Source organism: Larimichthys crocea, chromosome XI, assembly GCF_000972845.2.
Source record: "Larimichthys crocea isolate SSNF chromosome XI, L_crocea_2.0, whole genome shotgun sequence".
Lineage (NCBI taxonomy): Eukaryota > Metazoa > Chordata > Actinopteri > Sciaenidae > Larimichthys > Larimichthys crocea.
Genome location: NC_040021.1, coordinates 8,651,839 through 8,673,884, shown reverse-complemented (window position 1 = coordinate 8,673,884; position 22,046 = coordinate 8,651,839). Strand labels below are relative to the sequence as shown.

Genomic DNA, 22,046 nt, shown 5'->3' with positions numbered 1-22,046 from the left:
ATGTTAAAGGCTCCATCTAGAGCCAATGATTGGTTTGTCCATTCTGGGCTACTGTAGAAACATGGCGGCTCAACATGTTAGAAGAGGACCTACGTTGTCTGTGGATACAAAAGGCTCATTATAAGATAACAAAAACTACTTTTTTGCAGGTGAATATACATGAATAAAAACATAGTTTTCTATATTTCTTTATAATATTCTGTAAATCTTACACACCGGACCTTTAAGACACGTAACAATACTCTTTTTTTTAGTATTTGTGTCTGATCCACAAAAAAAAGCTCATTAAATTGGTTCCAAACTAGTTGTGATGTCATAAAGTCTGCTCCACATGTTAAACTTTAAAGTGACCACAGACAACATCCAGGTGGAGAAACAATAACAACACATTTTTGAGTGCAGTGAGACTTTAACTTTTTTTTTTTTTTTTTACATCAGTGACTTATGCATTCATGCACACACACTTGCAGCTTCTTTAAAAAGCAGCAGCACTGTGAACAGTGGTCGCGGCCGTCAGATAGATTAACCACAGAATGGCAGACAGTCATCAGCAGCGGTTCACCTGGAGTCACTAACATTCTGCTGTTGATCCTGCTCTGTTCAGCCGTCACTCTTGCTTCTCCCGATGTTTTCCTGCTGGCTCTCACAGGTCAGGTTCAGCGGTCACGGTCTGGGGTCACAGCTTCCACTCGTCATTAACCTCTGCAGCACAGGAGCTGTCATCAGGAGCCTCACGCTCACCTCACAGGTCTTAATACACACCCAGACACACAGGAGACTGGTGATTCATTTAGAGAATCAGGGCATGTGACCTTCCCAGTACTCAGACTGGGGTATAATGTCTGTGATGAGCACATCTAGATCATTTTATGAGTGTGTGCGTGTCAGGTGACATGATCAGAATATTGATGAGCATGTGGCATTTGTAGACGAGGGTATACTTACACTAAGGGTGTCACGATATACTGGGACAACAAACGTGATATTTTAGAAATGAAATATTGGTATTGTGTTAGTATTATAGGAATATCATGTAAATATTCCAGTCTAATTTCAGGCTCTCACACTTTGTGGTTCACACTCAGTGTAATTGTTATTTTTGTGTATTTTTGTGGTTACAGACTATCTCTTCACCTCCCCACCGATGAATTTAACGTATAGCATTATTATTAATTTGATTTTCTATAAATATCACAATACATATAACAATATTGTTATCATGAATTCTTTTGGTCATGATAATCGTGCAGTGAAAATCTAATACCATCCCACTCCGAACAGTGGCTGTAGGATATGTCTTCCACCAACAAACTCCAGGGCAACATTGCTGTAATTTTGCAACAAGATATTTTCAGTGTGAAGTCAAGGAAGGTAAAGCTTTTTATGTAATGTGAGGTTGAGTGCGTATGCATGCAAACAGTGGAAGATGTTTTACTCGGATCTGTCTGATAAGATATGCACTGTCCACAGAAACATGGTGGAAGCGACATTGCTTTGTTAAAGTGCAAAAGTTAGACTGTTAGTGTGTAGGGAAATTAAGTTACATGACGGAAAAAGCTCGAGTTACTGCACACTGTCTGCACTGGGTTTATGAGACAATTACAGAGGTTTAAAAGCTGATATTATTATATTATGTTACATGATGACAAACAAGACCAAAGTCTATATTGACTGCACATCCTCGCGATCAAGACAAGTGAAAATGTGCGAGCTTCAGTCACACGTGAGAGTTTACACCTGATACACCATGATTTGTATCTTTTTTTTAACTACATTTCTTTTTTTATGTGTCATATATTGCTTATTGAAAATCCATATATTATATTTAATGGTAGAAATGCCGAGATGGGACTTTATAAAAATACACAACCAAATGTCATATATACTGTACACACGTGTTATCTTGGACATAGTTTTCCAGGTCTAATGAGGGAGTCAAATCTCACCTGTGTGATTTAAGGTCAGTCTTCATTTGTCTGGATTTCTTTTTATGACTGACTACTCTGAGGCAGTGTTGCAAAATGTCCTCACGTTTTAAATACATTAAATATTATATTAATATAAATATTAATATGTCATTGAATATTCTTTAAGAATATATAGAAGATATCTTTAACCACTTTATTTCATTGCAACTGCTATTCATACACAGAAACAGCTACCAGGACATCTCAAATATGCTAATGTTTTGTCAATTATGTAACAAACTGAATCAGATATTAAAAATAGGACGAATACCTTTGCATTCTAGTAAAATGATGAGGACTGTGCTTAAAGTAAGCAACAAATAAAGCACTCAATTGATAATAAATCACATTTATATTAAAATATGACATTATAATGCACATTCTCTCTATCTGTGTCCAGCTTTAAGTCATTAAATTGACAGCAGTGTGCTCCGTGAAGGCCTTTCATATATGTTTTTTTTTTTTTTTTTTTTTTTTTTGAAAGATAAAGATGAGTGATGAAAGCAGCTGGGAGACATGGGGTCCTTTAGAAACACCCAAACAATGATGAGGGCAAAGAGGCACTTGTTTTTTCTCATATTCACCACATTTTCTCAATCATCCACCCCACCACCCAGCAGCTCACTGCGTTCCCATCCTCAAATTCCCTCAAAGTTTCAGATGCTCACAATTCCACAATGCCCAGATGCTGTCCTTTGGCCCTTTACCCCCCTCAACCCAGAGCTATCATTCATAACCTTTCTGTGGAGCTGGGAGTGAAAGAGGTGGGATAAGGGAGAAAGAGGGGGAGCGGAGAGCAACATGGCAGCTTATTTAGAAGACTTCCTTTATTGGAACATGTGCAAGCAGTTCACTCACAAAGGAATTAAATAGGATATTTTCTGTTCCCTATAGTTGCTTTCCCCTTTTAAGTGCCGAGGCAAAAAAAGTAAGTTTACAACTCCCTCCTCAATGGGGGCTCTTCACTCTCAGGTTGCGGGGACCTGAGTGACCTAGGAAAGTTAATTAGGAGGCGAACAAAGAGCGAGCTGGAGCAGAATGCCTAGCCTCTCCTCCAGCCAAAGATGTCATCCATTAATTAGGAAAATCTTTAAGGTGGCCTTATTGAATTTACAGAAAGCCCTGTGGTTGGCGGGCAACAGTTTTTTGATCAAGCCCTGACTCAAACAATGCCTTTCTGGGGGTTAAAAAAGAAGAAGAAGGGAGGAGATTGGTGGTAGAAGAAGAGAGGGAAAGGGGTGGCGGGCGGGGGAGAGAAAAAGAAACGTATGGGTTTGCGGTGCAGTACAGTTTAATGGGGAGGGAGGCTGCCGATTGTGACAGCTCAGATTCACATGGGTATGGGGGGCATAGTTTGGGGATGATGTCATGCAAAGGCAACCTGGGGGCTTGGGAAGTAAGAAGGAGGGGTACTGAGCTTGAGCCACAGGGGCCACTCAAAGTTAACATCGCTGCCTGCATCTGGGCCAAATCCTTTTCTTCTGGCCCAGGAGAGGCTTTCCTGAACGCCAAGCCCTCCACCGCTCCTCCCACTCCCTCGTTCACAAATCAGGGCTTGCTTTAAAGCTAACCCCTTGCTAACTGACTAGCTAACTGCCTTTTCTTTCCAGTCTAACTGCCTATTCATCCCTGGCCCACTATGAATAATATAACTGGATAACAGGGAGCTGTAGTGCAGCTACTCTGCTTTTACAAAATTTGTCCATTTAATCAGCTTTTGTGTCAGCAAGGTTCTATATTTAAACCTTGACTGCTTCATTTTTAAACGAAATAAATGATTTAGTTGATTTTAAATCACCTGATCAGTCTGTCTACTTCTACATCAGGATTTTGTTGTTTTCTTCTTTAGATTTAATACCTGTATTTTAAAAATAGACAATAGATTTGTCTTCCAATCACTGTTAAAGGCATTAAAGGTGGCACAAAGGCACAACGTTTTGTTGTATCGTTCATCTCTCCATGCACAGCTAAACACATTTAGAGAGAGAATATGGAGAAAACATGCATATTAGTTGTAGTCACTAGAAATCATCATGCATCATGTCGCCTCTGTGCTCCATTGATGCATTTCAACAGGTTGTAAAAGTTTCTGCCATTTCTCATTGGTACAACGATGTACCGATCAACATGTTTTTGAGCATGCAGTATACAAGTTTGTAAGTAAGTCGACTAAAGTCGACCAAATGCTTACTATAATTTATTTTTGGGGGTTCAGAAAAAGTCTCAACGTGTGATAAAATCCCAATATACGAATATTAAAAAAGTTTTCTTTCAGTGTAATTTGAAAAAAGTGAAACACTTTTTTAAATGTTTGTATGTGCGGCTCGGCTGATGCTGCTCTGATTTATGTCATGACCCACCTTCTGTAGAGAAAAGGAAGTAGCATGAAAGAGTTGCACTTGTTATAAGAAAGTTATTCATAGCCAGGAATTTTGATTAATTATAATACTACAAAAAAAGGTGAGGTACACGGGAAACAAATGGTGAGAGCACAGAAACAGCACCCATAAACCAAAAATATCTCAGTGCAAGCAGTAATTCAACTTTATCTGGCCCAGTAAATATGATCAAAATAAAAATAACGTTTTATTAAGTTGAACTTTCCCTCTTTAAGTTTACCTTTTTAAGCAGGTAGACAACTTTATACCACATATGTAACATCAAACTGGGATAAGGAAGCCACTTAAGGTGGAAAACATAAATCTTTTTACTTTGTTCATGTGGTTGTTGTTTCTTTATCATAATCACCTCTTTTATATATTCAATGCTAAATCACTAGAACCAGTATAGAGCAGAGACACCAGTGCAGGCTTGCTTGGATGCTGACAGTCACATGGATGTTCATGCTATATGCTGGCATGCTGTCCTGTATCCCCTGGGACGTGAACCCCTCACCCCACCCCCTCCTGGGGGACTAATTTGAGGGGAGGGACGATGTGTTTTGTTGCTTGTCAGAAACAATCACTCCTGGCCCATTACATTTACAGCACGTCGTGCTCTCGTTGCTGTAACACACTGAGCTCTGAGAGGGGGGGGGGGTGGCTCTCACAGGAATCATAAATTTACTCATCAGGGACGTAAAAAGGTGACAAACATCTATGATAGAGGTAAAAAGAAAAAAAAAACAGTCGAAATGCAAATGTTGCACAGTTGTTCTTTTGGAACAGGATAAATGAGTTTTCAACTTAAGTTCCTTTGGTGTCCCCCCCCCCCCAAGACGTAAGATTAAAGTGAATAACAACTTATTTAGAGTGCCCTGTACCGCCCCCACCCCTCTCTTTTCCTCTGTCCCGGCCCACCCGTCCTCTCACTGTTCTGTTTGGGCACTGGAGGTTGTCAGTCGGGGTTTATGTCCAGTTCACTGGAGCTGAAAGAAGTCAGTTTCATGTCTTGTTATGGAACAAGACGTCTCTGCCTCTCAGGAGTGATGAGAAGTGGTCTGGGTGAGCAGGGTGAGCAGGGAGCGGGACCATCCCCTGGAGGCGACCAGCAGTGAGGAAGTCAAAGCGGCTTTTGTGTCGCTGCTGTCGGCTGCGTGTTTGGTAATTATCCCCCCTCAATATAAGCACAGACCGGGCTTTCCAGGAGAGATCCCAACCCAACCGGCCCATGGAAGAGTGCACAACACACCGTCAACAAAGATTAACTTCTCACAGTGCTGCAGAGATGCCTGACTGGGGGAGACACAGCAAATACATGAAACCCTGTCCTGTGCAACGTCCTTGTGATGAGCAGATCTGCACAGTCAGACTGTTGCAGTGTGGGACACCTGTAGAGCTGAAACAACAGATACACCGTCCTCCTCTTCTTTTTTCTCTTATTAGTGTTGTTTAGTTAGAAAAAGTACCAATGCCACAATGTAATAATACTACAAGCAGAAGTACTGCATTTAAAATCTAACTTTAGTAAAAGTACACAAGTATTATGAGCTAAATGTACTTCAGTCAAAGTACTTATTCTGCAGAAAAAGCAGCAAACTTGTTTGTGATTATTAACTGTTCACCCTGATGCATCAATGTATGAGCAGTGTTAGTTTTTAAGACTTTATACACTGTTAGTTTACCTGTTAAAGTTAGTTTATTAGTTAAATTAGTACAGTGGCTCCAAATTGAGGGGTTGACCTATCTCTAGAGGGTTAAATCTGAAGGGTTGTGAGATGATGAATCAGGTCAAAAAGAAGAAAAAATAGACTTGTGTGACGCACATTTGTGCACAACCAGACTTCCCTCTTGGAGTTTTTGGTGAGTTGTAGCTCCTGAAGGCTCAGACAGTTGTTGAAGTGAAACCATCTGGAAGTTTTAGAGGGGAAATCCATCTTTGGTGCAACTCATAGAAATCTCAAACATGACTAGGGTTCCACCAGACACAGTTTTTTTGTAAGTGGCCACATGTAAAAAGATTGTAAACCACTGATTTTAGCTTATTATAGATCTTAAACTTAACCTAAACTAGTGCTTATTGCTGCATTAACATGTCCTAGTCACATTGTATCTCTTTTTTGTAAGTAACTTTGGAATTAAGTTCAGTGACTGAGTAAATGTACTTTGTTACTTTCCACCACTGCTCTTACCTTCACCTATTTAAATATTCCAGATGTACTGCACATGCAGTGTGTATTTAAAGTAACTTATTTCTTCACTCTTTGCACTCTGTTTATCTCACCTTCAGTTTTTAGGACAGCTAAACCTTCCTTGCATGTGTAAACATCTTCCTCCTCCTCCTCATCGATCGTCATCATTATTATTATCTGCATTTTTTCTCCTGTCACTCATCCTTTCCATAATCTTCCTCATCCTCACCATCACCGTGTCATTGTCATCATCTTCATCTTACATCTCTATACTTACTCTCATCCCTGTCGTCATCATCATCATCTTCACCATCACTGTCATTCTAATCATAAAACCTGGATCATAGTCATCAGCTTCTTCATCCTCATCACCCCTACTTATCATACTTACCATCATTGTCCACTTTCACCCTTGACATCACCATCATCAGCAGCTTCATCGTCTCCTTCTAACCTCACCATCATCATGCAGTCTGTATGTAGGTCTGTGTGGCCTATAGAAGAGGAACATAAACATTCTGGTTTATTATATTACTTTTTTGTCAACACTTTCATCCCCCCTCCCCAAAAAAAGCCTAAAACATGTTAGAAAATCTACCAGTTAATTTGTGGGAAGCAAACTGAGGAGCATCCGTTTCTTCCATTAAAACTGCCTCATTTTAACCCGGCTCCTTTTCAAAGGAGCGCAGAATAGGCCTGCCTTGATCTGCATCAATTGTCATCCCGGGGCTCAGGGGCACTTCGGCGGCCAGTATAGCGGGCGAAGTCAGGGCTAATCCCTGGAAAAGGGGAGAATCACGGGAGAGGAGAAAAGCAACAATAACCAAGTCAAGCGTATAAAATGAAAGCGAAATCTCTATTATCACTCCCCGCAATTCCCAGCAAAGTGGTGAAAATCAGGGTTAGTTTGTGATTCGAGTCAGACGCGGAGGGAAGAATATGGGGGTCCCTGCGGGTTGGGAGACTCACACGACGAAAAGGGCAATATTCTGGAGAAAAGGGGGAGAAGAAAGCCCCTCTCCCATCCCGACATAACCATTAAATGCAGTCTGACTTTATGTTGTATAGAGAGGGGGGGACAAGAAAGGAGGCACAGTTCTCCGATGAAAGAATGAGGTTTTTGGCGGATTAGGGACGGCCCGAAGGATGAAGAATAACTTCTGCATAACTTTACAGCTATTTTCTCTCCCCACGCCAAGAGCCAAGTTTAAGGCTGAACCAGTTTGAGTTAACCCCTTTTGTGATTGTCCAGTTAGACATTTTCTCAAGGAGGGAAACATTACAGGTGCAGAGCTAGTAAAATCATTCTTTATGGATTTGATACTATAATATTACATTTTCATGCAGTAGGCTACTTAAGTGGTCCTTCAATACGATTTAATGGTACTTTTATTTCCATTTTATGTAAGTTTTAAATTGGGGCCCCTTGTTGAATTATTGGCTTCTCCACCAAAAAGTGACTATTATGCACTATAACTATAAAATTAAAATCCCAAAAACCTAATATAAATTTGTGCTTAAAAAAAACCCTTTTATTTCTCCAAACTCAGATTTTATGTGTGTTCCTTTGGAGGAGGTGCGACCCCTATGTTGGGAACCATGCAAAGTTTCAACTCCAGGTACAACAGCAAGATTATACATTTATGCATCATATTAATAATCTAATAATGTCATATACACTGACTGATCACTTCATTAGGTACTCTTCAATTCAATGTCATCCAACACAACAACTCATAAATTCAGCTCTTTGTTTGCAGTAGTGTTTTTTATTGAGAGATGTTTTTATATTATGATCCTCTCATGTTTGTAGATGGTGAGGGCCAAAATATTAGAAACACCTCTTAATATACACCACTACAAACTACAAGATCTCCTCCTATAACGTTGGATCACATTGGATTGTACTAAAGCGGCCAATCTGTGTCTAATATATCATTCACAGGAAGCATTTTTACACAGAATGAGTTTTACCATTTTGAAGTACATTCAAACAGTAGATAAGAGTACGTCTTCTTTACAGATCATAAAATAATGATTAACTTTTAGGTTTCTAGTCCTATGCCGCCTTGTTCTCTCTGTCATTTATAGGTAAACCTTCTTCTGACCAGTTGTAGCCTGTAGTCTTCTAATGGTTCGAAAATCACGAGGAGTCTCTCGGACTGAGTCTTGCCATCGGCTCCTTGAAGGGCCCTCATCATCACCATCATCTAATTTATGGACCTAATTAGTGATTTTTGTCCTCTTGGTTTCTCTATCTATCACACGCTAATGAAGGCATTTTTTTTTCTTCTTCTGCCATCTGACAAATAACGGTCATCTCAAACAGTAATGATATGCCGATTTTACTTGCTGCTCTGCTGATTAGCGAGATTAGAGGAAAGATCCAAAACTTGGTGAATAATGTGATCAGTGAAGGATGAGACTATTTAAGGCTACACGCTGTATTGATGCATGCATTAATGATGATGATACTACCACTAGACTACTACTATTACTACCACTAGACTACTACTACTACTACTACTAATAAGATTATATTATTCTTCTATTAACATTTTTTAAGTTAAGGTGTAACCAGGTGGACATTCATAGCTGCACAAAAAGCGACACTATCATATTTAGGTTGTAATCATGTCTTCTTTCTGAGAGCCACACTAGAGGCTGATAAAGGAATGGAGAACATCTGAACAATTAGGTGAACTCTGGTCAGGAGAAGAAGAGTTAATGAGCTGCCGGTGCCATGTGCAGTGAGAGGGAGCATGAGAGGCCAGAATCCATAGGCTATTACCGCTGGAGTTGCGCGCAGGCATCAGAATAGGCCGCTAATGCTGCCGCGCGTCCTCTCCCCCCTTATTTTCATTAGGCTCTGATGACTGCGGAATTGATGCGGCCTGCAAGTTATCAAGAGCCACTAATTTCACATTAACGACCATTGACTGCGGTTGCTTGATTCGAGGGGGTTTTTGACAATTATCACAATCAGGATTGGAGCCCAAATCGTTTACCTTGACTCCGTAATTATTTGCAACGAGAGCGCACATTGCAAAATTGTATGGTGTCAGAAAACCCGTAAATAACGAGGAGACCGGGAGGAACGGCTATCTCCATCCAACACGCACGCACAGGCACGCGCGCGCACACAACGTGTAGGCAGCGACCTACACAACAGACAGAGAGAGAGAGAGTAACTGTTCACTAGATATTTAAATATTCAAAACTTATAATGTTTTTTTAGTTTCAGGTGGAACTGCATCCATCAATCAACCAATCAATCAATCAATCAATCAATCAATCAATCAATCACAGAACCCACCCCTTTGTTAATGTATGTAATGTTGTTAATGTATTGTTGTTATCATTACTATTATTATTATTTTATAGATTTATAGATCTGTCCATTTCAATCTAGTAATATGGCTGTGCGTTTTTCAGTCAGTCTTATCATAACAGGACATTTTTTTTGCCAACATTAAAATCCCCTGACAACAAGTATAGTAGTAGTAGTAGTAGTACTTACTAGTGGTACATACCTCCATACCTCCAGAAAGTGAGGAATAAAAACAAATAGGTACATAAGTGTACAGTAAAAACTAGAACAAATACAAAATTAATGTAAATCAAGATAAGATAAGATGAAACTCCCTTTAATATAGGCCTACTACAGTATACTATTACAAACTTCACGAGTTAAACTTGTACTACATAAAAACAATAAGTATAAACTTCATGTATTTACTTCATTTAGGCTTTGACAGCCATTTTTACCATAACAGGATACTTTAAACTATGATCTTTAAATTTGGAAAAGAAACCTCATGTTATTTATTTATTTTTCTTTGGACAACATTAAGACAACTTCATCTAAACAACAAAGATGAGCACACCTTTCACAAGAATAAATAAATAAAACCAGAGAGATATTTGGAGCCTTTAGAACCAGAAAAGATCTTAAGACACTTAAACTGTTTAAATAAGACAGACCCAGCAAAACCCTGATGGTCCCATTATCTGCTTATTACTAAAATAAAATAATAAAAAACATATGGGCACATTGGTGTGCAGTGAAATCAAATGTATGTAAATCAATCAGAGTTTTATCTTTAATATAGTACCAACTAAAGTATAATATACGTCAGTCTGTTATAAAACAAAACTAAAGTATAAACTTTATTTTATTTACTTTAATCCAACCTTCACGCGCTGCTCGCTGTTCTCGCGAGATCAGATCACGCGCGGTCACATGATCACGCTCTGAAGCAAACCCGGAAGTCATGAGTTGTTTGTAGTGAAAGAGGAACAGATGCGGACAGACGTCGTTTTCCATCATGTCTCCGTACAGACACAGCTCGTTTTGGGGTTTTATAGTGTTTAATATTTACGTCCTTGTGTCCGGCGATGGAGGAAACCTCACAGCTTCGGAAATCCCGCCTCTGAGCTCCGTCGTGCTGAGCTCGGCTGTGTTTAAACCCGGTCTGGGCTCAGTCCTCTCTCTTAATCTGCTGTCCTCCTTCCCTGAAGACCTGGAGATCAGCGACTACTGCAGCGAGCTGCTGCACATCTTCGGACAGAGGTACGTGGCCTACGTGAACTGCCTGGTCCCCGCTGCACGACCCGTGAAAGTCTGCCAGAACTGCTTCTCCAGCTACGGCAGCCTCACGGAGATCTTCAGCAACATCTCATCAGACCAGGTACGAGCCAGACACGAAGTCATTCATGTGCTGCAGTCTGCAGGGGAGAGGGACAGGCCTCATGTCTCATGATCACGAGTCTTGTGATGTGATGTGATGTGATGTGATGTGATGTGACTGCTGGTGACACATTTGAGGAAGCTGTTTTGTTTTGAGTTGATCTGTTTATGTGTGTGTGTGTGTGTGTCCTCAGGTGGGTCCAGGTAATGTGAGCTGCAGGGACAGCCTCCTGCGCAGTGATCGGCTCATGCTGGTTTATGAGCTGTACGAAAACCTGAAGGTCCTCTGGGAGAAATCAGACTGTCACAGTAAGTCCTCCCTGAACTAGATTTTAGATCTGGATTATTTTTTTTGGCTTTTTTGATAATACAGCTGAAGATAGACAGGAAGCAGGGGGACAGAGAGAGGGGGAGTGACATGCAGTAAATTTGCCGTCCGATGCGGGATTCGAACCGGGGCCAGCTGCAGCGAGGACTATAGCCTCCACACACGGGGTGTCCGCTTAACCCACTACACTACCGACCGCCCCTAGATCTGGATTTTATCTGTAGGAGTGAGGCAGCATTCATCAGAGAGGGCAATGAACAAAATACACATTTAGTATAGCAGGGATTGATTGATTCAAATCAAATCAGATTTTATTTGTATAGCCCCAAAGTCACAAAGTACATTTGCCTCGGAGGGCTTTACAATCTGTACTGGGAGTGACACCCTCTGTCCTTAGACCCTCGGTTCGAGTGAGGGAAAACTTGCCCACAAAAAAAAGGTGGAAGAAACCTCAGGAAGAGCCACAGAGGAGGGATAGATGTCACGTGTACAGGACAAATCAACACAAACATACTGTACTATTACAAGCAATGATAAAATGATTACAGTAGCAGATATGGTAGCAATAATGACAGTGGTGATATGTGTAGTGGACGTCGTGCAAGATGACAGTAGCAGCCACGATCCACGAGAACCTGCTGGACGACAGAGCACAGAAACTCCAGGGAAGTTTAGTTAGTAACATGCATTAATGAGACATGTATGATTACAGATGGTGAGAGAGAGGGAGTCTAATCCTATGGCAGCATAACTAAGGGATGACCAGAGCCAGCACTAACTATAAGCTTTATCAAAACGGAAAGTCTTAAGTCTATTCTTAAAGGTGTTGCCCGTGTCTGCCTCCCGAACCCAGAATGGTAGTTTGTTCCACAGAAGAGGAGCCTGATAGCTGAAAGCTCTGGCTCCCAATCTACTTTTGGAAACTATAGGAACCACAAGGAACCCAGCGTCCTGAGAGCGCAGTGTTCTAGAGGGGTAGTAAGGTACTATGAGCTCTTTTAGATATGATGGTGCCTGACCATGAAGAGCTTTGTAAGTAAGGAGAAGAATTTTAAATTCTATTCTAGATTTAATAGGTAGCCAATGCAAGGAAGCCAAAATGGGAGAGATGTGATCTCTGATCTTGGTTCCTGTCAGAACACGTGCAGCAGCATTCTGAATTAACTGCAAAGTCCTAAGAGACTTATTAGAGCAGCCTGATAACAGAGAGTTACAATAGTCCAGACTAGAAGTAACAAATGCATGGACTAGTTTTTCTGCATCCGCTTGATTAAGTGATGTTTGGTCCCTTGATCAATCCAACACACTGTGTGCAAATTCACTACTCACTACTTGGTCTTGTGACATGCCAACGGTGTGTCTTTGTTGTCGTTTGTTTGACTTGATTATCATATAAAAGTGCTCTGTTTCTGTGCTCACTGGCTCAGATGCACGCCGTGTGTGCCTGCTTGCATGCTTCAATAAACTCACACCACTACAGCAAACATCTGAACCGGACTCGATTGATTTCTTCGATTAAAGGGCAGTGGACACGCTGGAAGTTGCAGAGGTCAAACATGTGACTCTCATTTTATCGGACAGACTCCGAAACCGTTATATATATCAGTGGATCTCACTGTTTTCTGCCAGTCAATATCACAGTTGTGTTGCGCTGCAACTCGTGATTATTGAATATTTATTTAGTCTTTGCCTGTCAAATTAATCAGATAGCTTGTTATGCAACAGTTTACAATCACACGAGACAAAAGAATGTTTGGTCAAAAATACTTCAAATAAATAATTGATTAAATTCAAATAGTGGATTTGTCTCTGCATAAATGAACCTAACTAATGTTTTTTTTCTACTTCCTGTCGTGCAGACTGCATCACTAAAGGATTTCAGAATCTGACCAGTGACACGTTGCACTTCATGACCATCCTCAACCAAACTCTCACCTGCTTTGAGCAGTATCAACAGGTACGCCTTGAATTGGGTGTCGATGTCCGCCTGTCTATTATAAGTTTGTGTTGAGAAGTTAACTACGATGTCCGTCGCCCCTTTTTCTTTATTTTTCTTTCTGCAGAAGAACAAAACTGAGCTGTGCACAAACTGCAAGACAGATTACAAAAACCTGAACGTGCTTTACGGCGGCATGGAGAAGAATAAGACGATGTGCATCGACATAGAGGATGCGGTATGTAGCAGAGATATGTACAGCGCCTCTCTTTTAAGAGAAGAAGAGAGAAAGCTGCACCCCCTACAGGAATCTGGAGACACTAAAGTTGGTCACAAGAGAAATGTTTGACCCTGAAATCAATTCGACATTCCTGAGAAGATGGATTTGGATATGTGTAGTAACATACTAATACTACGAACTGAAGTATCTAGTGTCAGAATAGGTAAATATAATCGAATAGTTGTACTGAGCTGCTCCATCCACTGAAGAAGGCAATAGGATGTGGTTGAAAGTTCTGGAAACAAACAAGTAATTTGGAACTTTTTGTCAAAATAATAATATTTCATGAACAGCTGAAGGAAAAATGGAAATCTTGCAGCTCTTGTGGGGACAGGAAATGTGTCATGATGCACTTTTTGTTGTCATTTGTTGATATTTTATGATGAAATTAGTTGTTTTTTTTCTCCCTCCACAGTTCTGTTTGGTCTTAGTGGTTTCTGATTTTTATGTGCGAAGGTATTTAGTAAAATGGTGTGACAAAAATAGAAAACTTGAGCTTGGATCTTTGATTCAGGGATGTGATCAGACTTCTTCAGAAAAACTAAATTACTCATAAAATAAAATGAAATGAGTCGTGTAAACAAGAAAAGCATGATGTAGAGGGTTGAGTTAATGGTACCAGTGTTGAATAATTGTGGTCAGCTGAAGTTTATGTTGTGTTTGGCTCTTTGCTTTCAGATGAATATGACCCGCAGACTGTGGAGTAAGAATTTCAATTGTTCCTTCCCCCGTGAGGAGACGGTGCCTGTCATCGCTGTGTCCAGCTTCATGCTCTTTCTGCCCATCATCTTCTACTTGAGCAGCTTCCTTCACTCCGAACAAAAGAAACGCAAGCTCATACACCGTGAGTAACCAGCTTAATTCGCCCATTGTCACACGGAGAGTATTTTTGATGGGGTTTTGAGAGGTTTGGGGGCTTCAATGGAGGAAGGGGGGTGTTTTAGTTGTTCTAAAGCGTAGTGGGGTCTCCTCCTGCAAACCTCTGGATCATAGACAAGGTTGGAGGATTTTTTTTTTTTGTGTGTGTGTCAGTGGATGATTGTTGCCTTGAGGGATCACAGGGTGTTTCCCAAGACTGAGGAGGACAAGAACTTTTAAATATTAGTTATTTTTTAGGCATTGGATGAAATTGGGGCAGCTGTTGATGGTCAAGGACACGTTGAGCCTCATGCAAGAAGAACTCGTACAGACAAGTTTATTTTTTACTATCATGTACGAGTGATATTTCAGGCCTGTGGCATGAGTCGTGTACAGATTGAGTTGAGAATTATAATGCCTAGTCTGAATGTGCTACAGAAAAAAGTGAAGTAAAGAAAAAAAACTACGTTAAACTTGAAAAGAAATTAATATTATTGTATAATATCTTAGCGTAGTTGAGCTATTTTAAAGTCGGGTGGCATGACATACTTATCTGTAGTCAGTGTATTACTGAGAGAAGTGTGCGATCAGCACACTGCCAGTTTGGAGAAGCAGAACTGAGGACCAACACAGAAGTGCAGCTACTCACTGCTGCAACAAACAAACAACAAAATGTATTTAAGCCATTTAAAAAAAGACCCACCACAAAAAAACAGTATTAGTGTTTTATCATCTAACATCTTTATCTCTGTCAGCTCTGCTCGAAAAACATATCAAGCTTTTAATATTTTCTACTACGACTACTGACCATTTTAAACCGCAGGACTCGAAGCCCTATGACATCATGTCCACAAATGGAGCAGAACACATTATTTGTCAAATTTAGGGCCGTTGTTTATCTAATAGTGAAGTTTCACAAATGCACACGCTGTGATGAACTGAAGTTTGTGCAGTTAAGTGTGTCGAGTTTGACTTTGAGCAGATTCAGGGTAAGAAGCTGACAATGTGTTTGCATGATCTTCTCCTTTTTAAATCTCTAGAATAACTCACAATAAGACAGCTATAGTAATAGTAGTAATGTGATGTAAATTCTGTGTCTTCGCAGCCAATCGGGCGAAATCATACAGCAGTCTGATGAATATCCAAGACAATAGGAGCTGAAGAGGGGACATGTGATGACTACCGTGGAAGATTTGACTCCTCACCATCTTGTGCCTCAGGTTTGACTGAGGACTCCACAGCAGCATTCCTTGTTTTTCTTTGTTTGTTTCCAGGAGGCTGTGACCTGTATCAGTATTCAGAGGACTTGGGGGATGTAAATAAAACAAACTGAAAGTGAAATACTCCTCATGATGTAGTGAATTTACATTGGAACACATAAAACATGCAGATTTTTTTAGCAAAGCAAACATTAAAAAGGTAAATAATTTGTACACGGACTGTGTTTGAATGTGCCTCCTACTGCCACGGTGTAAGAGCTGCTTTGTTTTGGTTGATTTGGTGACACACATTATGTGAGATCTGTGCTGGAATCAAAGTCTGTCTAACTTTATAAACTACTAATCAGATTGTTGCTCATGTGGCTGCGCTGTGCGCTCATAATCATCAGATACATCCTGGCCTCCTTGCTTTCAACTCGTTAACGATCTGTTCACTGTGTGCGTGCGTGTGCGTGTGTGTGTGTGTGTTTGCGTGTGTGTGTGTGCGTGCGTGTGCGTGCGTGCGTGCGTGTGTGTGCGTGCGAGCTATTGTGTGTATGTGCTCTATTTATGGGTTGAGAAATGGGTTTTCTGTCTCTAATGTATGGTCCCAAAAAGAGCTGCAAAAAGAAAGCACTTGATGTCCATTAGTGGTGACATGTATCTGCTGTAAGAAGAGGGGTTGCACATCAGTGGGGTGGAGTTGGAGGAGGGGGTGGAGTGAATAAAGACATAACACAGGTAATGTAGGAGCACTCCAAAGTAGCACACTGTGATGTTACCTGTTTTCCAGTCAGTGTTTTTTTTTTTTTTTTTTTTTGTGGTTGCATAAAGCTTTTAATGCGCTTTGTTGTCGTTTTCCACTGATGTTTAACTTAATTTGTTAAGAGGTTTCTGACTGCACGTTACTACTGTTGAGTCTGCTTTATGAGTTGTTGAAATGATTAATTTGCCTATAGGAAATGCATTTTGCAGTGAAGTAATGAAAACATTAAATATGAATGCATAAAACCCCAATAAATATTTGTACATCAGAAACAACCTGCAGATCCATGTGCTGTAATTGTAAACGAACCTGTTTTAGTCTGAGAGGAATGACCAGGAGGAAAGTAACTCGAGTATTTCCGTTTAACATTATTTTGTTCTTCTGCTTTGCGACACCCTGTCACATCCATTTAACTGCTAATATTTCTGAATAACATTTGAATTTTTTTTTTTTAACAATTAGACTTTCCGACATGATGCAAAGTAGTTTAAAGTCACAAACTGGCCAGCTACAACTTCAAAATGTTGTTTACATGTTACTATATATGCTGTAATAAGTTTGTATTGTATATAATACTAAATACTCATACAATAATACCACTCTTAAATGAACCATAATGATTACTTTTCATCTTTAAAGTGTATTTTACTAATAATACCTCTCTACTTTTACATGGAGTGTTTTATATTTTTGTACTGATGCTTTTTGTATTGGTATTTGAATGTAACTAAGTGAATTTTAAGTACTTGTATTTCGATTTTATGCAGCTTTATACTTAAACTACTACACTGCATCAATTTGATTTTCTTTTGATAAACTGAAGGAAGTTATTTCTGAGCAGTAGGAGTCCAAATTAGCTCAACCTTAAACATCTACAGCAGCAACATGCATGTTAATGCATCAGTAATATTGATAGCAAATCATCATAAAATATTAAAACACTGACAGGTATTTTGTCTGCAGAATGATGATGCATCTATCTCTACTTTTATTTGAGTGTTTTATACTGTTGTACATAACAGTGGTGGAATGTAACTAAGTACATTTAGTCGTGTATTTATGCAGCTTTATACTTCTACTGCTCCACTGTATCTCAGAGACAAATACATTGCATTTGTTGTGTGTATCTAGTTACTTGTTACTTTTCAGATTACAGTTTTTTTTTCAGACCCTTTCCGTCCAGTGAAATCTTTAGATCTCTAATAAATTAGATTTTCCCCCTGATAAATTGAAGGATTAGGTTATTTCTGAGCACTAATAGCTCAGCTTTAAACATCTACAGCAGCAAAATGCATGAATGCATCTGTAACACTAACTCAAAACCATCCTATATAGGCACATATAACAGCAAAACACTGACATATTTTGTCTGCAGTGTGAGTACTTTTACTTTTGATACTTTTGAGTATATTTGACATACTTTTACTTTAGTGAAGTACTTGTAGTTCTAAGTCTAAATACTCTGTGGTAACAACACAGTGACTGCAGGTACATGGTATCTAATGAGTCCATGTTGTATTGTGTTTAAATCTGTTCCTCCGCACAGGAATGGCCCCTTGTTCTCGGGTTACGTGGCCTTGTGTTTCTTGCATAGAGGCGTTTCTCTCCGTCATTAGCAGCTAATCTAAATGTGGGATAAAGATACTTGGCCGAATAATCGCTGCAACACATCCGTTAAACCCCTTTGGCTTTTTGGTCTTGTGGAGCGCAGCCACTGCTGTGGCCATCAGCAGGTCGCAAAGAGCATTACGCATATGCAGAGTCATATGATCCGGTTTGCGGCCAAACGCAAGAGCCGCTAAAAAACACGGGCTTTTGTCATCGGTGGCTCCCGCACCGTGAAGTGTGTTGAGCGGCCCCGGAGCTCAAGAATGACAGCTTTGATTCCTGTAAAGCCTCAGTTTGCTGGGCTGAAAGTCATGAAAAAGTCCCGGAGAAATGGACCGGAGGCCGCCACCGGTGGAAAAGCTGCAGCCCCCTCCGTGATTCAGTACAAGACGTTTTACTTCAATAAAAGCAGTAATAGCACAGTTTGAAGTGAAAGTCCTGCAGGGCAGCACATGTACCTGTTATGGTTTGCATTATCACTGTCACTGTCTTATCATTGGATTCATATTAATATTATTTTATTAAATAGATGTAGGTGGAACTCGTTTTGCATGTGCAGACTTTCACACTGCAAACCTGTTTCCACACTCATCTCCTCAAGTGTGTTTTGTGCACACACACACACACACACACACACACACACACACACACACACACACACACACACACACACACACACACACACTTATGATTTTGTGACATCATAACTGGGGTAAGAGCCAATCAGAGGCCAGTATGCAACGCACAGAGGAATGTGATGTGGAAACAGGAGACATCTTGTGTCTACTAATTCAACTTTTATTAACAATATTTGCATATTCTTGAAGTGGGCCAATAGATTTAGCTTTTTGTTTTTTGTGTTGTGTTATTTTTCTTCTGGCAGTGATGGCAGATGTATTTTGATAATTTAATAGGAAGGAATACACTTAAAAAAAAATCCATTACAAGTAAAAGTCCTGTATTCAAAATGTTACTAAAGTAAAAGAACTGGCAACTAAATGTACTCAACATATCAAAAGTGAAAAGATTCATTATGTAGACTGGGTTGAGGTGGAGCCAGTTGTAACCACTTGACATACATTTTGGGAGTTATAATTTATAATATGATGAAGTTTATATATTATTATATTCTTTTCCTGATTGTTGGCCGCTCATTCTTCACCGTTACATACAGAGGTGGCTTTTATTTTTCTATTTTATTTATCTGCTTTATTTTTTATTCTTGCTTTCATATAAAGAGAGATGATGAATATTTAAAGAACTGCTAAAAGAACATTTTTCATTTTATTTCACAAGTTTGAACAACAACAAAGCTACATTTATTGTTTTTATATGTTATTGAACAACAACAAAGCTACATTTATTGTTTTTATATGTTATTTTATGTTGTGTTGTGTAGTGTAATGATGGAAGCAGGCTGATTTATCTTCTCATTGAAGACAACAAATACAACTCACCAGTAATCGTGGACTAATGTCATGCATAATTATTGTACACCTAATCCACTCACAGAGAGCTTTGATAAGAAAAAATGACTTTGAGTCCGACAGTTTATGTACAAAATTAATATTTTGTAAACTAATTCATAAAGCTGGAATAATGTTTATAAATAAAATAATAACATTAAAAAATGGTCATGAATGTGTCTTTAATTGAGATTTTGTAGCATAGCAGTGCATTACATAGCTTCTTTTTATGCGACAGTCCTAAAGGCAATAATCCACTACATCCAGTACATCAGCAGTGCTCAGGGACTGTATTACCTGTCATTTTGTAGTGAAGGCACATTGGATTTTCATCAAGCAGTATTAATAAGAGTAACTCTTTATTAATTCACTTCTAAAAAGGAAAGGGTGTAACAAGTTACTCTTCAGACAAAGCAGGTGTTTGTGCGTCACACTAAATAATCAATTATCTGTAACACTTTAAATCAAAATGAAACCCAGACCTTAAACATGTGCGGCCATTCATTCCTTTCTCTCGAGCTCTCAGCTCTAATGTGTGAACCGTGTTAGTTGACTTCTTTAAAGCTGGAGGAGCGAGTAAAGCAGGAATGATGGAGCATGACGGCTGAGGCTGAACTGAGGATTGTTGATTTGGAGTGGCTAAATGATGACACAAACCTTTCCCCAGACCTTGTGTGATGAGAAATGAAGACTTGAAGAGACTGGCAAGGCCTCCACTGCACAGACCTTGAGATCATTTTATTTTTCTATGCCAATTATCCAGACAATATATGAATAGATTTTAAAAAATCTGTAATAGCCTCTTTGTCTCTCTGCATATCTGCCTCTGTGTTTGTCAGTGCTCCGCACTCTCTCTTAATATTTAAAGGTTTAGAAGCAACAGGGTAATGTTTGGAGGAAGAAAACTGTGTGCCCGTTTGCAGTAAATGCTCCAACAGATGGCAAAAATATACTTCTCTTTACACAAGTTACCTTGACACAAGGCCAGTACATTTCATATTTGATAGAAGGTTCTTTCTAAATCTGACCCTGGTTTTTTTATTTTTTATTTATTCAATCTATTTTTTTATTAAATGACTGTTTTGTTCTCTGACAAGGTCACAGAGTTCTTTAAGACTAAATCCCTCTGAATTTTCTGCTGTCCTCGACAAACATCCTCCACTTTTACAGTCCATCCCATGTTACCCGAGCAGCCGATGTCTCCTTCGTTATGGCAATATTAAGAAACTGTTAGTCAGGACTTAAGTTGTTATGCAACCCCCCCCACCCACCACCCCCCCCAACAAACCACCACCAACAACACTCTAAGCTGTCAGTTAGTTAACTGGCTGAAGGTCAGGCTTAGATTATGCCCCTCTCAACCCCTGGGCAATGAATATGATGCTTTGTTGAACAAGGAGTAAACATATGCCCCTGGGAGTAGGAATTACCAGGCACACACACACACACACACACACACACACACACACACACATGCACCCTCGCTCACAGTGCATATGCAGAGTGAATGGGGTGTATTATACACCTGCGAGTGGGGTCAAAGTCTGTCAATCCCTAGCTTATGGTATTATGATAGATTATAGAATCATTCTCTAATAGCAGTCATTCAGTTTGTAATCTCAGCAGCTTGATGCAAAAGCACTCAGCGTTCCAAGCTAAGGGTCTGTTGAAAATAAGGCCTTCTCCTCATTCATCCCTCACTTCCCCCCTTTTCACAAAGGTCTTATGACAAGTCAGCTGTTGGTGACATCACAGATGCTGGATCATATGTCAGAAACCTTTGCTGGCTGACTTACATCCATTGTGGATCAGCAGCAACTGAGGCCACTTGAGGCCAAAAGAGCGGCGAGGTGCCCCGGAGGGGGCAAGAGGGCGAGCTGCCAACAGGCAGGAAACGTGAGGAGGAAAGGGAGGGAGGAGGGCACTCCTCAGGGCAGGAACATCTGACCCATGTGTGGTCTTTGTTTGTGTTTGTTTGGGTGGACGGACAGCCACAGAGTGCACATCTTGCCATCAGCTTGAGAAGACGTTTATCATTTTTGTGGAGTGTGTGTGTGTGTGTGAAATAAAAAGTCTGGATTTTATGCATGTGAGCGACTCGAACATGTAGTCTGTCAAAACATTTCAAGGATGTTGGTTTGTGGAAGCTGAGTGTGATTTTTTTTTTATCATAAGACAGTAGCGCCACCAAGAGTCAGCTTCTGAATATAACAATACCTAAAAACAAGGTGACTGTTTGGCCTGGAAAGAAAGAGGCAGACATGTTTTACTGTTTAATGTAATTATAACACTGGGGCATTTTTATGTAACTGCAGGCAAATTAATACAATTTATTAACAGATTACACACTATAGTGCATCTATTATGTATGTTTGGAC

General features: G+C 39.9%; 1 protein-coding gene and 1 long non-coding RNA gene across 2 annotated transcripts; one reads left to right on the top strand and one right to left on the bottom strand.

The window, feature by feature from the left end:
• Positions 1-408: 408 nt before the first annotated feature.
• Positions 409-10,852, bottom strand: LOC113746920 (uncharacterized). Its single transcript, XR_003463223.1, has 3 exons — positions 10,732-10,852; positions 6,929-7,031; positions 409-750 (listed from the first exon to the last, which is right to left on the bottom strand). It is a non-coding gene; the product is annotated as an uncharacterized LOC113746920 (long non-coding RNA).
• Positions 10,753-16,869, top strand: ostm1 (osteoclastogenesis associated transmembrane protein 1). Its single transcript, XM_019271152.2, has 6 exons — positions 10,753-11,228; positions 11,422-11,536; positions 13,415-13,512; positions 13,619-13,729; positions 14,450-14,615; positions 15,735-16,869. Exons 1-6 carry the CDS (start codon positions 10,866-10,868, stop codon positions 15,788-15,790), a joined length of 909 nt encoding a protein of 302 aa, XP_019126697.2. The 5' UTR covers positions 10,753-10,865; the 3' UTR covers positions 15,791-16,869.
• The last annotated feature ends 5,177 nt before the right edge of the window (positions 16,870-22,046 follow it).

Bases quoted from the DNA above. Each gene is read 5' to 3' on its own strand.
- ostm1 (XM_019271152.2), top strand. From the start codon at position 10,866: ATGTCTCCGTACAGACACAGCTCGTTTTGGGGTTTTATAGTGTTTAAT. The intron at 11,537-13,414 runs GTAAGTCCTCCC...CCTGTCGTGCAG, and splicing joins GGAGAAATCAGACTGTCACA to ACTGCATCACTAAAGGATTT. The intron at 13,730-14,449 runs GTATGTAGCAGA...CTTTGCTTTCAG, and splicing joins GCATCGACATAGAGGATGCG to ATGAATATGACCCGCAGACT.